Source organism: Drosophila arizonae, chromosome 2 (assembly GCF_054131065.1).
Source record: "Drosophila arizonae isolate 15081-1271.41 chromosome 2, UAZ_ARI_1.0, whole genome shotgun sequence".
In the NCBI taxonomy this organism is placed as follows: Eukaryota; Metazoa; Arthropoda; class Insecta; order Diptera; family Drosophilidae; genus Drosophila; species Drosophila arizonae.
The window spans coordinates 27,529,170-27,541,185 of NC_142922.1; the positions used below are offsets into that span (position 1 = coordinate 27,529,170).

At 35.8% G+C, this 12,016-nt stretch overlaps 1 protein-coding gene across 4 annotated transcripts in view; it reads left to right on the top strand.

The window, feature by feature from the left end:
- Positions 1-12,016, top strand: part of KrT95D (phosphofurin acidic cluster sorting protein KrT95D) — a 39,950-nt gene that overhangs the window by 17,954 nt on the left and 9,980 nt on the right. For all 4 annotated transcript variants that reach the window (XM_089473616.1, XM_089473624.1, XM_089473620.1 and 1 more), the window contains 2 exons: positions 4,828-5,202; positions 5,268-5,515. In XM_089473616.1, coding sequence (XP_089329742.1) covers positions 4,828-5,202; positions 5,268-5,515 — 623 coding nt within the window. Of the gene's footprint in view, positions 1-4,827; positions 5,203-5,267; positions 5,516-12,016 lie in introns of those variants that run through there.

The window sequence follows — 12,016 nt, forward strand, 5'->3', positions numbered from 1 at the left end:
TTGCCAAGTGAGTGTCGGCCTACTGCAAAATAACATGTTAACAAAATTGTCAGTTATCGCACGGTCTTTACTGTCTCTGTCTATATGTCTGTCCGTCTGTCCGACTGTCTGACTATCTGTGTGTTTGGGGTGTTAACAGCAACAACATTAACAATTGTAGATCATGATTTTACATTGGCATTCAAATGACTATTCACGAGATACGAGAGCGCTATCGGCATAGGTCAGATGAAACAGGGAACTTAAGTGAGAAAAACATATTTATGAAAATTGCTCACTTAAATGTTGTGAAGGTGCTAATTAAATGATTGTCACAATGGCAATAATTGCAAAGCAGGTGTGTTTAAAGGTAGCCTTAAAAATTGATAAATCTAGGGGCAATATATGATTAAGATGCAGCTTACAAAACAGAAGGAGTAGATATCAGACTTATTATTAGAGCAAATGCGATGCAAATGTTAATTAACAGAAAAATGTTCTCTTCGTTTACATTTATAGCATTCCTTGTTTCGCTGTTAAGAGTGCAGTTTACAAACGAGAAACAGTACATGTTAGTGTCGAAGCTGTTATTGATAACATCTCTGCCACAATTGCAGTGGAAATGTTAATTAAGAGAATAATGTTCTTTTACATGTAAAACATTCGCTGTTTTGCAATCATTAAAACTAACTGAACTGTTAGTTAATAGAAATAGTCCAGTTCTTTTGCTGTTAATGTTAACATAGCCTTTTTCTGGCTTTTGCAATGTCTTATCTTTTCTTTTGATTCACCATTTTTATAGGCATATTTCCAGCTTATAATTTGTACTTTGACTGCTTCCCATTTCTAATGAAATAATAATCTAATCATATATTTTGTGTACATAGTGACTTTTTCTATTATTCACATTTTGTGTATTAATAAATCTTCATATATTGCTGACATCCAAAATAATTTGTATATTTATATAGTGTACAATAAACTTCACTAATATCCATTAGTAGAAACCCTCTTGAAAACACCGTTCAAAGTATTTCCCATTTGCTGATGGATGCTTATCGTGATGTGCGACTGATGGGTCGCGTCCGGGTCTCCGCTATGTGTGTGCGTCCGCATTTAAGTCTGAGCTGCCGGCGAGTCTCAGTCTGGGTGCGGGCAACGCGCCAGTGACACAATTTTCAAACCAAACCGAGTGACAGTAGGGGCTGGCTGTTTTTTTAAGTTTGATTGACGCGCTCGCGATTTCAATATAACATAGTTCATGTATACAAATATTTTTTGTATTTGTTTCTGTCTGATTAAGCTTCACAAAATTCCTGTTATCAGCTTTAATTTCATTCCTCTCAGGTTTTCGCGTTTCAATTTAGCTTTCGCTGCATATTGAGGAAATGCGCTGATAATTGAACCCATTTATAGTCGACTTCTAGCTGCAGTTGAGGTATTTAATTCTCGTCGAGCATTTATTATGAAGCTGGGTGCAAGTGCTTACTAATTGCAGTAATTTATTAGTTAAGCTGCGTTCTGAAATCTTATAACGTTTAGAAGATGAACCACATAAAAGTTTTTCGTTTTAGCCTTGGTTCCAATCAGTGCCTTCCCGTTTCTTCGATTCACCCATATGTGTCATTAATCAAGCCAATGTAATGCGATATTGGCTTTTGCCTTTGACACAAGTTATCCCCTATTTGAAGTACAATGAACCTTTTTTTTTTTTTTTTTGTCGTAAAGTTAAATTTGAATATCAAATGAAAGTAAAACGAAAAGAGAAACGTAACGAAATTCCTTCCGGCACCATTCGACGTGTGCCATTCATAAAAAAAACCCCAAACAATTCGCATTGACAATATTCGGAAAAAAGCAAAAAGCTCCCAAAGAAAAGCCGAAAGCAAATCAATAACAACATCAACAACAACAACAAAAACAAAAGTCACTTCACATAGATCAAGCCATTCACATTGTCACAACAAAAACAGCTAAAATGTAATAAAAGAAAAATATGCGATAGATAGCACGACTCGGAGATACTCCTCAGTTGAATGAAGGTTTATTTTGGTTAACGTAACACAATTTTTGAGTTTGATATTTAATCATTTTTAGAAGTTTTTGATAAAAGCTAAGGGGTATAAAACTTTGTTTTTTTCATAGGCAAACGAACTTAAACTTAATATGAAAAACATTTAAGATATAGAACATATACAAAAATGTGTTTAAAGATTGAAACTTATCGTATGTTTAAAAGTGTTAAAAAAATATAAAAAAATAAATAAAATAAATCATTAATAAATTAAATAAATAATAAGAAATAAAAAAACTCGTTGCCTATATAAATAACTATAATTATTATAATACATTTTGTATGCTAACGAAAAGTAATATATTACGTTTTGGCCATCAACAATGAATACCGGTGCAAAAAGGGGCGTGTGCGCCTCGTAACATTCACATGTGCGTGTGTTGCCAAAAAGAAACAAAAACAAATAAAAGGCGAAAAGCAAAAACAAAATCAACAAATGAAAACGTGTTTTTTTTTTTTTTTTTTTTTTTTTTTAGAGGTAACATGCAAGCGCCACAACCGCTATAGAGCTATATCGCTATATCACATTCATTCACATGATTAACATTATTAACAATTATTCATTGATATGCAAATTCACATATAGTTACTTGCTATCTCTTAATTGCTTCGATTATCTCCTGTTTGCTGATTTTTAAGCTAGATATTATAATTTCTATTATTCAATTAACTGATGGAAGTGCAATAGTAAATAGCAGTAAAGGGGACCCAATTGCGAATGGTCTAATTGGGGCTAACAGTGAAGATATGACTATATGTTTATGTGTATATAACACATTCACTGGCATTTGCTATGCGATTGAAAGTAATATAAATAATACTGAAATTACACGTTCATATTGGTTACATTACATTACAGGTCCTGTTGTTCGGCTGTCTGTTATTCGGATGTCTGTATACTCGGCCAATGTTAAAGAATATGCCCACTTTACAGCTTTACTGTAAAGTTTTATACTGTAAAATCTCAATAGATTTTAATATTACTGTAAAATCTCAATAGATTTTAATATTACTGTAAAATCTTAATAATCGGCATATGAGAAAATATTCGCATTTATGTATAAAAATATAATTTGTTTTTTTTTTAAATTTAATTTAGTTTCATATTTAAATAATTGATACATTTTTGTATATATATAAATTAAATTAATTTTTTTTTATGTAAAGTTTTTATTTTGATATTTATATTTATAGTCCTCTAATAAGAATATACTCTTCTTATAAAAATACATTACTTTATAAAGCTGTACAAATTTAGCTCACTTTCTGTAAGTGTCAATAACTGTTAGATATGCACGAATAACACTTAGCCTTGACAGGTGCACCCTATACGGAGTAGCTGACCGACTGGCCATATACTATATATATATTTGGCATATATATATATACATAAATATATATGGATTGACATCTGGTGCGTCTAGATGTTTCGTCTGACAATGGCATTTGCATGTAGTTAGCAGAGGTGACTGTTTGAATTGTTAATTTCAGTGGTGAATTGTATGACGAATCCGAACTTGGCCCCAACGGCATTCCAGGCCATGCGATTTCATTAAGAGGTTTTGAGAGAATTCAATTACCATGGAATACAAAAGCTAACAACAAAAGTGGATAGCAAGAAGAAGAATTCATCTTTCATTCGAGCCGAGCTTGGTTGGCTCTTCAGTCCATTTGCATTTGCAGCCGGATATGTGTATTACGACGATTGCCTGACCCACATGAGTTTTGTGCCCCCTGCCCATTGGACAACTCTCAACAAAAGGCCCAACAGCTTATTATAAAAGAGCGTTCGTTATCTTTAAACTCTTTGTTTATCTGAATACGTTGCTTTCTTTGTGGCTGCACAAATGACAAGGCACAATTAATCAGGAAATAATTTATTTTTATACTTGAATAATAAGCAGTATATATATGCATATAAATATTGCACAATCGGGCGCAAAATGCTGACCTGCTTCATCATCATCCTCCCCATATCTAACATCCTCAAAAAACAAAAAAGCAAAACTCTTCCTTGTCTTGTCTTTGACTCAGTTTATTTTTTATGTTTTTGTTTTGTGGCCATAACGAAAACAATTTCCTCTTGTAATATTTTTATGACCTATTGCGTTGAGTGTTTTATGCGTACTTTTCATTTTCATCTTCTATTTTATAGTTTATCGCTCGCTCATGCCGGAAAGAGTTTTCGGACTCTCTCGATCTATAAAACCGACACAAATATTTATGCTTTTCTTCACTTTGGCTCGGGGATTTTCATTTTGCTCTGCTTTGGAATTTTTCATTTCACTTACATATTTGCTCGCTTATCGTATACCCTGTACGCATTGGTTGATTTTATGAGGTATTTAAGTCATACAGAATATCAAGGGTATTTGAGTAGTCAAATTTCTTGTAACGTGTAAATTGATTAGAAAATATGAATGAGCCCGGCTAAATTGGTAGACTCTGTTGAAAGCTGTTTACTGATTAAATAATAAATTTGATGCCAAGCTAAACAAAATTCGGACTAATTGAGTTACAGAAACAACAACAGTTTCCATTAATAAATTTGTACTTATTGCAAATACTTTGCCTGATGAAAGAGTCAATCGAAAAGTGAAATTTTATAGTAAATTTCAGTTACAAGAAATCTGTCTAGCTGAGGAAAACAAACTAAACTTTTAATTAGATTTCATTCAGGCTAATTGTAAGCAAATAAATCAATTAAGCTGACTTAGGATAGGCATCTCAATTAATTTAATTAATCCACCATTTCGTTTTCAACATATTTTCAGACTCTGCTCGTTGACAATAACGCGTCTTTCCATCCTGACTCCCCTGCCGGGGGACACGAGCTCGCTTTCGCTGGCGGTCAAAATGCAAAGCTCAAAGCGAACGCTGCGCAGCCACGAGATACCCATCAATGGCAGCGCACTGACATCCATGGCATCCAGCCGGGAGAGCTCCATGCAGGGCAATTCGCCGCTGGCCAATGTGGTTGGGGGCTCGGGTCTGATTGGCACGCCCGGGAATGTTGGTAATGCTGGCATCGGCACCGGCTCCGGCTCCGGCACCGGCACCGGCACCGGCGCTCTGCCACTGACAGAGACGGAACTAGACTTGCACTTTAGCTTGCAGTATCCGCACTTTATCAAGAGAGATGGCAATAGGTGAGTCAAATCTTGCTGCTACTAGATACTCATATACCAATCCTACCATTTCTCTTTTTTTTTAGACTGGTCATTTTGTTGCAGCGCCGCAAGAAATACAAATCGCGCACAATTTTGGGCTACAAAACGCTGGCCGAGGGCATAATACGTATGGATGCAGTGCTGCAGAAATCGATGGACATGATCATTGAACTAACTGCATCGGGCAAGAATGGACGGCCCGGCACTGTGGTCGCCTGCCTGCGCGCCGAACGCGTCTCCTCCATTCCAGTTGACCATGACAATAAGAACAACAACAGCGTACTGCTGGCAGGTGAGTCATCCAGTCAATCCAAGCAAGCGAAGCAATGCTGCCGTCCACTCCACTCAGCCCGTCCCATCGCACGCAGCCAAGCAACTTATTGCCAAATCCATAAACCACATATCATGATCATCGTCGGTCCAAATGTTGAGAATTACAGTGTTAATGACGTGTGGCCGTCCAGGGCGGGGCAGTTGATGGAGGAGCATGTCTAAATAATATCAGGCGGGCCTTGCGCTGAATGGCCAGATGCACGATGCTCTCTTGTTATACTTGCCCAGTATCTGTATAAATATGTATGTGTGTGTTTATGTGTATATTCTTATATCAAAAGATGATCCCAATTCGAGTTGATGTTTATGGTAATTGTGCTTGTGAAACAATTTCCCAAGCGACGAATGGTTCGTGACGTCAGCCCTGCCCGCCGCATACTTTAAATATATTCTTCTATTTTTTCTGTTCCACTTACAATTTGGTCTTGTAATCGTTTTTTCCCTGAATCTCCCCATTTATCTGGGCTGCCGCATCAGCAGCCACATCATCGTCTGATAGCAACAAACAAAAATAAAAACGCTACAGAATTAGCCAGCCATAAGTATTTCATTAAAAATATCTCTCATACACTTGATCAAATTTATATTATTGTCACTCATTGCGTGTGATTCATTTAAAGAGGCATATACGACCGCAAGATAAATATGTCGTTTATTTATACTATATTTAAGTTTCTGAATGAGAACTATCAATAGAACTGTTGTGGACCTCATCAAACGAGTTTTTGCATTAGTGTAAATGTGATGGAATCAATTTTAAATTTAAAGTGATACACATCGGATACTTTAATAGACAAATATATATATATATATATATATATATATATATATATATATATATATATATATATATATATATATATATTTTACACATCGGTTATTTTATAAATTTATTCTTATTTCTGGCAGACTTGTTCTGATTTTGTCATTGTAAATTTAGACCGTATGAAGTACGAGCTTATATCATTTATTTGCAATAACTCAACACAATTGCTTATATATATGGATTATAAATCGTAGTTTTAATACTGAAAAAGTTTGAGATTATATATAAAGAGATCTACTATATTTTTGGGACTCTATATACCTTTTCTCAAATTTGAAAAAATAAAATAAAATTAAATTAAAAAAAAAAATATATAATTAAATAATAAACAGCTAAAATAAAAAAATAAAATAAAGTGTACAAGTTAAAACAATATAAATATAAAATACGAAAATATATTAAAAAAAAAAAAATGCTTCGAACTGTAGAAATTTGGTTTGTACAAAATACAATACATACATTCTCTTAACATTATCATGTTCTGCAATGTGATAAAAACAAGTTATCTAGAACAAAATTTTAAAAAATATATATATTATGTATATTCTCAGAAAGTCATTTTTATAGAAAAAAAGAGTAAATTGACCAGATATTTTCTAGTTGAGCATTCCCTACATAAGCTTTTCCCTTTTTATTTCATATAACTTTGCCAGCTGTAGTTCACTCTGCTAATTCATTAGTCATAGAGCAGCTAATTATTTGCAGAGTATTTGCTATTTGTAAAACCACACTGAAATATTGGAGCGGTCTATTTTCATACATAGAACACACATCTCCGCTGCTAAGAGTGCAAACATTCAACCGCAATCCCAAAGAATTGTGCACAAATTCAATTATGAGATTTACCAAGAAAATATATTATTTAGTATTTGTCTGTTTGCAGCTCGAAAGTTTTGCCGTTTGTCAAACTGTTGAGCTTCTCGGCAAAAGTTGGCCAATGCCAATGCATATATGTATGTGTGTTGTATATATGGAACTGGTCAAGGCAAAAAGCCCTGAAATGCAAGTGGCATGCGCCACGAAATGGCCAGCTCATTGGGGACATGTTGCAGCATTGTCCTTGCAATTGGAATTGTATTTGCACAATGTGGCCGTCGCGTCGCCGGTTGACGGTCAAAAACTTGTCGCTTTCCACTTGGCAACTGCCCAAAAGTGTTGCCAATTGGGACTTTGCTGTGCTTGGGGGGGTCAGCCATGCAGAAGGCACTTGAACCCGGCCGGCCGGGCAGTCGGATAGTTTTCCGCGACACCGCTGACAGCTCGCAAATTACTTTTGGGGCTCGCTTTCTAATTTGCAAAATGAATTTCAGTTACGTGGCGGGTTTGTACGGGGCGGGGCAGGGTCAGGCGATGCGGTTTGGGGCGTTGTAGAAAGGCGTTTTTAACCTCCATCTATTTTGTCTATTGATTTTTGTGTTGTTTTTGTATTTTATTCAGCGACCTACAAAGGGCTGCCTCCGGCACTTTTGGAAGCAGCAGCTAAGGCGATTGCATAGTCAGCTTGTTGAATGCCACACCCAACGCCAGCCCCAGCTCAAGCCCGAAAATCGGCTAAGGGACATCAGTGCAATTTGTGGGACACTCCTGTAGGCTAGTTATCTTAGCTTTTATATGCCATGAATTTTGCATAATACTCCAAGGGTTTTTATATTCTATGAATTTAATATAATAGTCAACGGGGTGTACTGTAGTTGCTTTGCTCTGAACTGAACTCGACCTTGGCGCAGAGATTCGCAATCAATTTTTTACAATGCGTGATTTACTTGTAGCAAAATATGTTTTTGAGAGGAGCCTGAAAATTCATAGTTGTTAATATAATAATATAATAATATATAATACCCTGAATCCATTGAATTAGGCTTTCTAGAGTATAATGGTTTTATTCAAATGTATGTAGCAAGCATACGGATCTTGATGAGGATTAATCCGATATAGTTCACTCTGTGCATACGCCTTGGGCTAGAGGACGTAGAAGAGGTAGAGACTTTAAATTCCCAAAGTTTAAAGTTCAATTAAAATAATTAATTACATTTTCAGTTTGAATTGAATTGCATTTCTTTTGATGTAAATATTAAAAAATATGAATTCTTTATATTTAAAATAACACAATTCATTTGTTACTGAAGTGATGAAATGTTTTCTTAATATATATTTTTTATTTTCTTGGCAGATTTACTCTTTGATTGTTAAGATGGTTATTTAAATACAAAAGACTTTTTGTTTGTCAGTTGAATTATTTTTAACTTAATATCAAATTGACCTTATTTCAAATATTCGTAGGTTCGTCTAATTTTAGATGCGATGACAAGAATTTGCATGTTTAAGGGAAAATATGAAAAAGATATCAAATGTATTAATAGAAATAATGCCAATGGGATAATGTAAAAATGCCAAAAATATATTTTGTAATCAGGGTATAAATTTGAGCTGAGCTACCTCACAATATATATGTATGTATATGTATTGCATGTGTCGCCCACGTTACGGGCACTCGTAAAAAGATCACTTAAGGGTCTGGCCACAAAAGGTATAAATGATGGCATAACAACCGTTGCCACGAGCCTTTGAATTTATCCTTGAGCATTACGCAGTTGAATTGCCTGCATTGTCATTTGTAGCTGCTTCTGACAGGAATTAAGTCATTTGTCCTTGTGCGCCAGAGATAAGCACAAATGAAAGAACGAGAAAAGCGTAAGCGGAGGCGCAACGAGAATATGACGCACAGGTGGACGAACGAGGGTGGCTGTCGGCTGTGGTGCTGCTGCCTCTCCTGTGCTGGGATTGTAGTCCATTCGGGCTACACATACTTATATAGTATATACATGTATATATATGTGTACATATTTGTATATATCTTCATCGTTGAGTGTTTAATGGCAAAATGCGTAAATTATGTCGAGCGTTGCTAGGGCGCATTATTGTTCACAGCTGTCATCAGCCTCCTGCCCGCCCAGCTGGCCCATTTCCCCTCCCGTTGCGGCTCCCGACTCTCATCTAATGGCAATGTCCGCTGCTGTTGCTGCCATTGCTGCTGCTGCTGCTGCTGCTGCTACAGCATCAGCTTTGGCGCTGAGTTGTTGGCCAAGGTCAAAGTAGTAGCAGTACTTTTTGTGTGCCACTTCTTTTTTTTTTTTTTTTTTGATACCCTGCACACATTGAAAATGAATAAAATGTATATAGGCCGAGTGCATCTGTATATTATCTAAGACTTAGAATAATATAATTGCATTATCATTTATTCCATTTTCTATATCTACTGAGATTTCAATTGTAAACATAATTCGAAAACTACACCGATTGAGATACCTTCTAATATTCGTGCTTTTAAGATATGAATTTGTATCTTATTTATAGTAATGCATCTAATAGTAATAAATACATATCGCTTCAGGCTGCAAACTTTATCTAACCTTAAATGTCTTCAACTGCTATGTACAGGGTATGAGCAGTCGTGCATGCAAGCTCGTACTCTTTAGGCGCGTTGTTTATCTGTTGGTTGTCTGCCAAAGCCACAACCATGGAACGCTCAACCACAAAGAGGAACAGCATCAGTTATGTATACACATACAACATATACAATATTGTATATATATGTATAACATATAGATACATGCAATATTTATATATACACAAGCATTAAATCAATGTCGTTCGTCGCTTTTCAATACGATTTTCATTATGTATACGCCGCGTGTTGCGGCGCGTGGGCACCCATAAGTGTGGCATCTGCTGCGGCGTGTGATTCAGGTGTGGCAATTCGCCCCAAACCATATTGGCCGCTAATGATTGCCACTCTAATGTTTAGAAGCAACACTTTGTCTGCCGTTCGCCTGCTTACTTTGAGCAACAGCCCAACAAAATTGCAGAGCTTCATATATGTGTGTATGTGTGCTTTGAGGTGAGTCTATAAGAAATTTTTATATTTTTTCTTGGAAATTTAAGAAATATTACTGGGAATTACCAAGAACTACGGTAAATAAATATTGCATAGAGTATACAGTTGAAACATATTCCTTTCGCCTCGTTCATGGTCAATAATTTGCTAAATTTGTGTGAAAAGTAAAAGTTTACGGAATTTTATATACATGATTGAAACTTTATTTACATTCAGTTCGGGAAACTTTTTGCATATTTTGTAAGAAAAATGCTTCAATAGACACGCTGCATTTGTGGCCTATATACAAACTCAATTTAAAAATTCCCTGTAAAATTTATATGTACATAAAAGTTATTAAAAATGTGAGATGGGTCAAGCTAGATATACATAAATACAATAACAAATTCCAATTAAAGATGAAAACGAAATAATTGCAGTAAAGTTGTTGTTCTTCTTTTGCTCAATGCATCCGTGCACAGCTCCAGCAGCTGCTCCATTTAGCAGTGGAATCTTGCTGCTGTTATTGTTGTCTGATCGCTCCACACGCCACTTGCTGGAGATAACAGAAGTATGTACATATATACATACATATGTATGCGTTTTGTAGACAAGGAGTACGACTCTGTTCCTGGTTAAGATGCTTGTTTTATAATCACCTGCGCTTCTAATCAGTTAACTGTTTGTTTACTGCTGTTAAAAGTAACACTTATCCACTCAAAGAGATACACACGCACACACATACACACACACACACACACACGCTACGATCTTAGGGCCTCCAACATTTTTGTTGTCCATTTTCGATTCACACGTTTCCGTCGCTCGGGCACGCGATGGGCGGCCGTCGTTGCCGGCCGGTAAACGCTCGATTCGAATTGTGTGTAAATGATAACGGCAGCAAAACATGCTAGAAAATAAATAAATAGTAAAACAGAAAGCCAAACGGCGGGGGCAAACAAACGCGCCGATCGACGAATTACATGCAGACAATAATAAGCAATAGGCAGATGACGGGACAATGACAACGGCACAAATCTAATCAGACTTTTTCTTTCGTGCACGCCGAAAGCCCAAGCTTAAATGGTGAGCGAACGAGCGAGCGAGATGGGGATAGAAAGTGCGCTAACGAGAGTTTTGAAGTTTCTATAAATACATACATGTATATATGAACACACATGCACATGCATATAAATATGCGTGTGTTTATGGATGTATGTCTGCTCATCGATGAGTATTTCTTCAATTAACTGAATCGATGCGTAAAAATAACTTTAATAACCGTTTGCCGTGCCCCCGCACGACTCGAGAGCTTTCGTACGAATACATACATACAGACATATGTATGACGTATGATAACGCATGCAGTAGTGTGAACTGCTCGAGGGTAGTTCGATCAGTATTGATAGCTCTTGGTATGTCTTATTTACATTTGAAAGTTTATTCATTACTTTGGTGATTATTTAGTATTTTAGTACTTGGTTAGTTAGAGAAAACATGACATAAATATGTTGAACATTTTGAACTTTTTAAGTAACCCAAACCTTTTTCAATATATTACTATTGCTTATCTGCCAAACCTAATGCAACTAACAATAATTCTTATCAATCAATTACATCGTAGATGCATATAGATATATGTAGATGAATATAGATAAATTTAGATACATATATGTATGTGTACCTTATATATCATATATACGTATTCACCCATTAATCATATATGTATATATCTATAGAGCTTATAACAGTTGGATCGA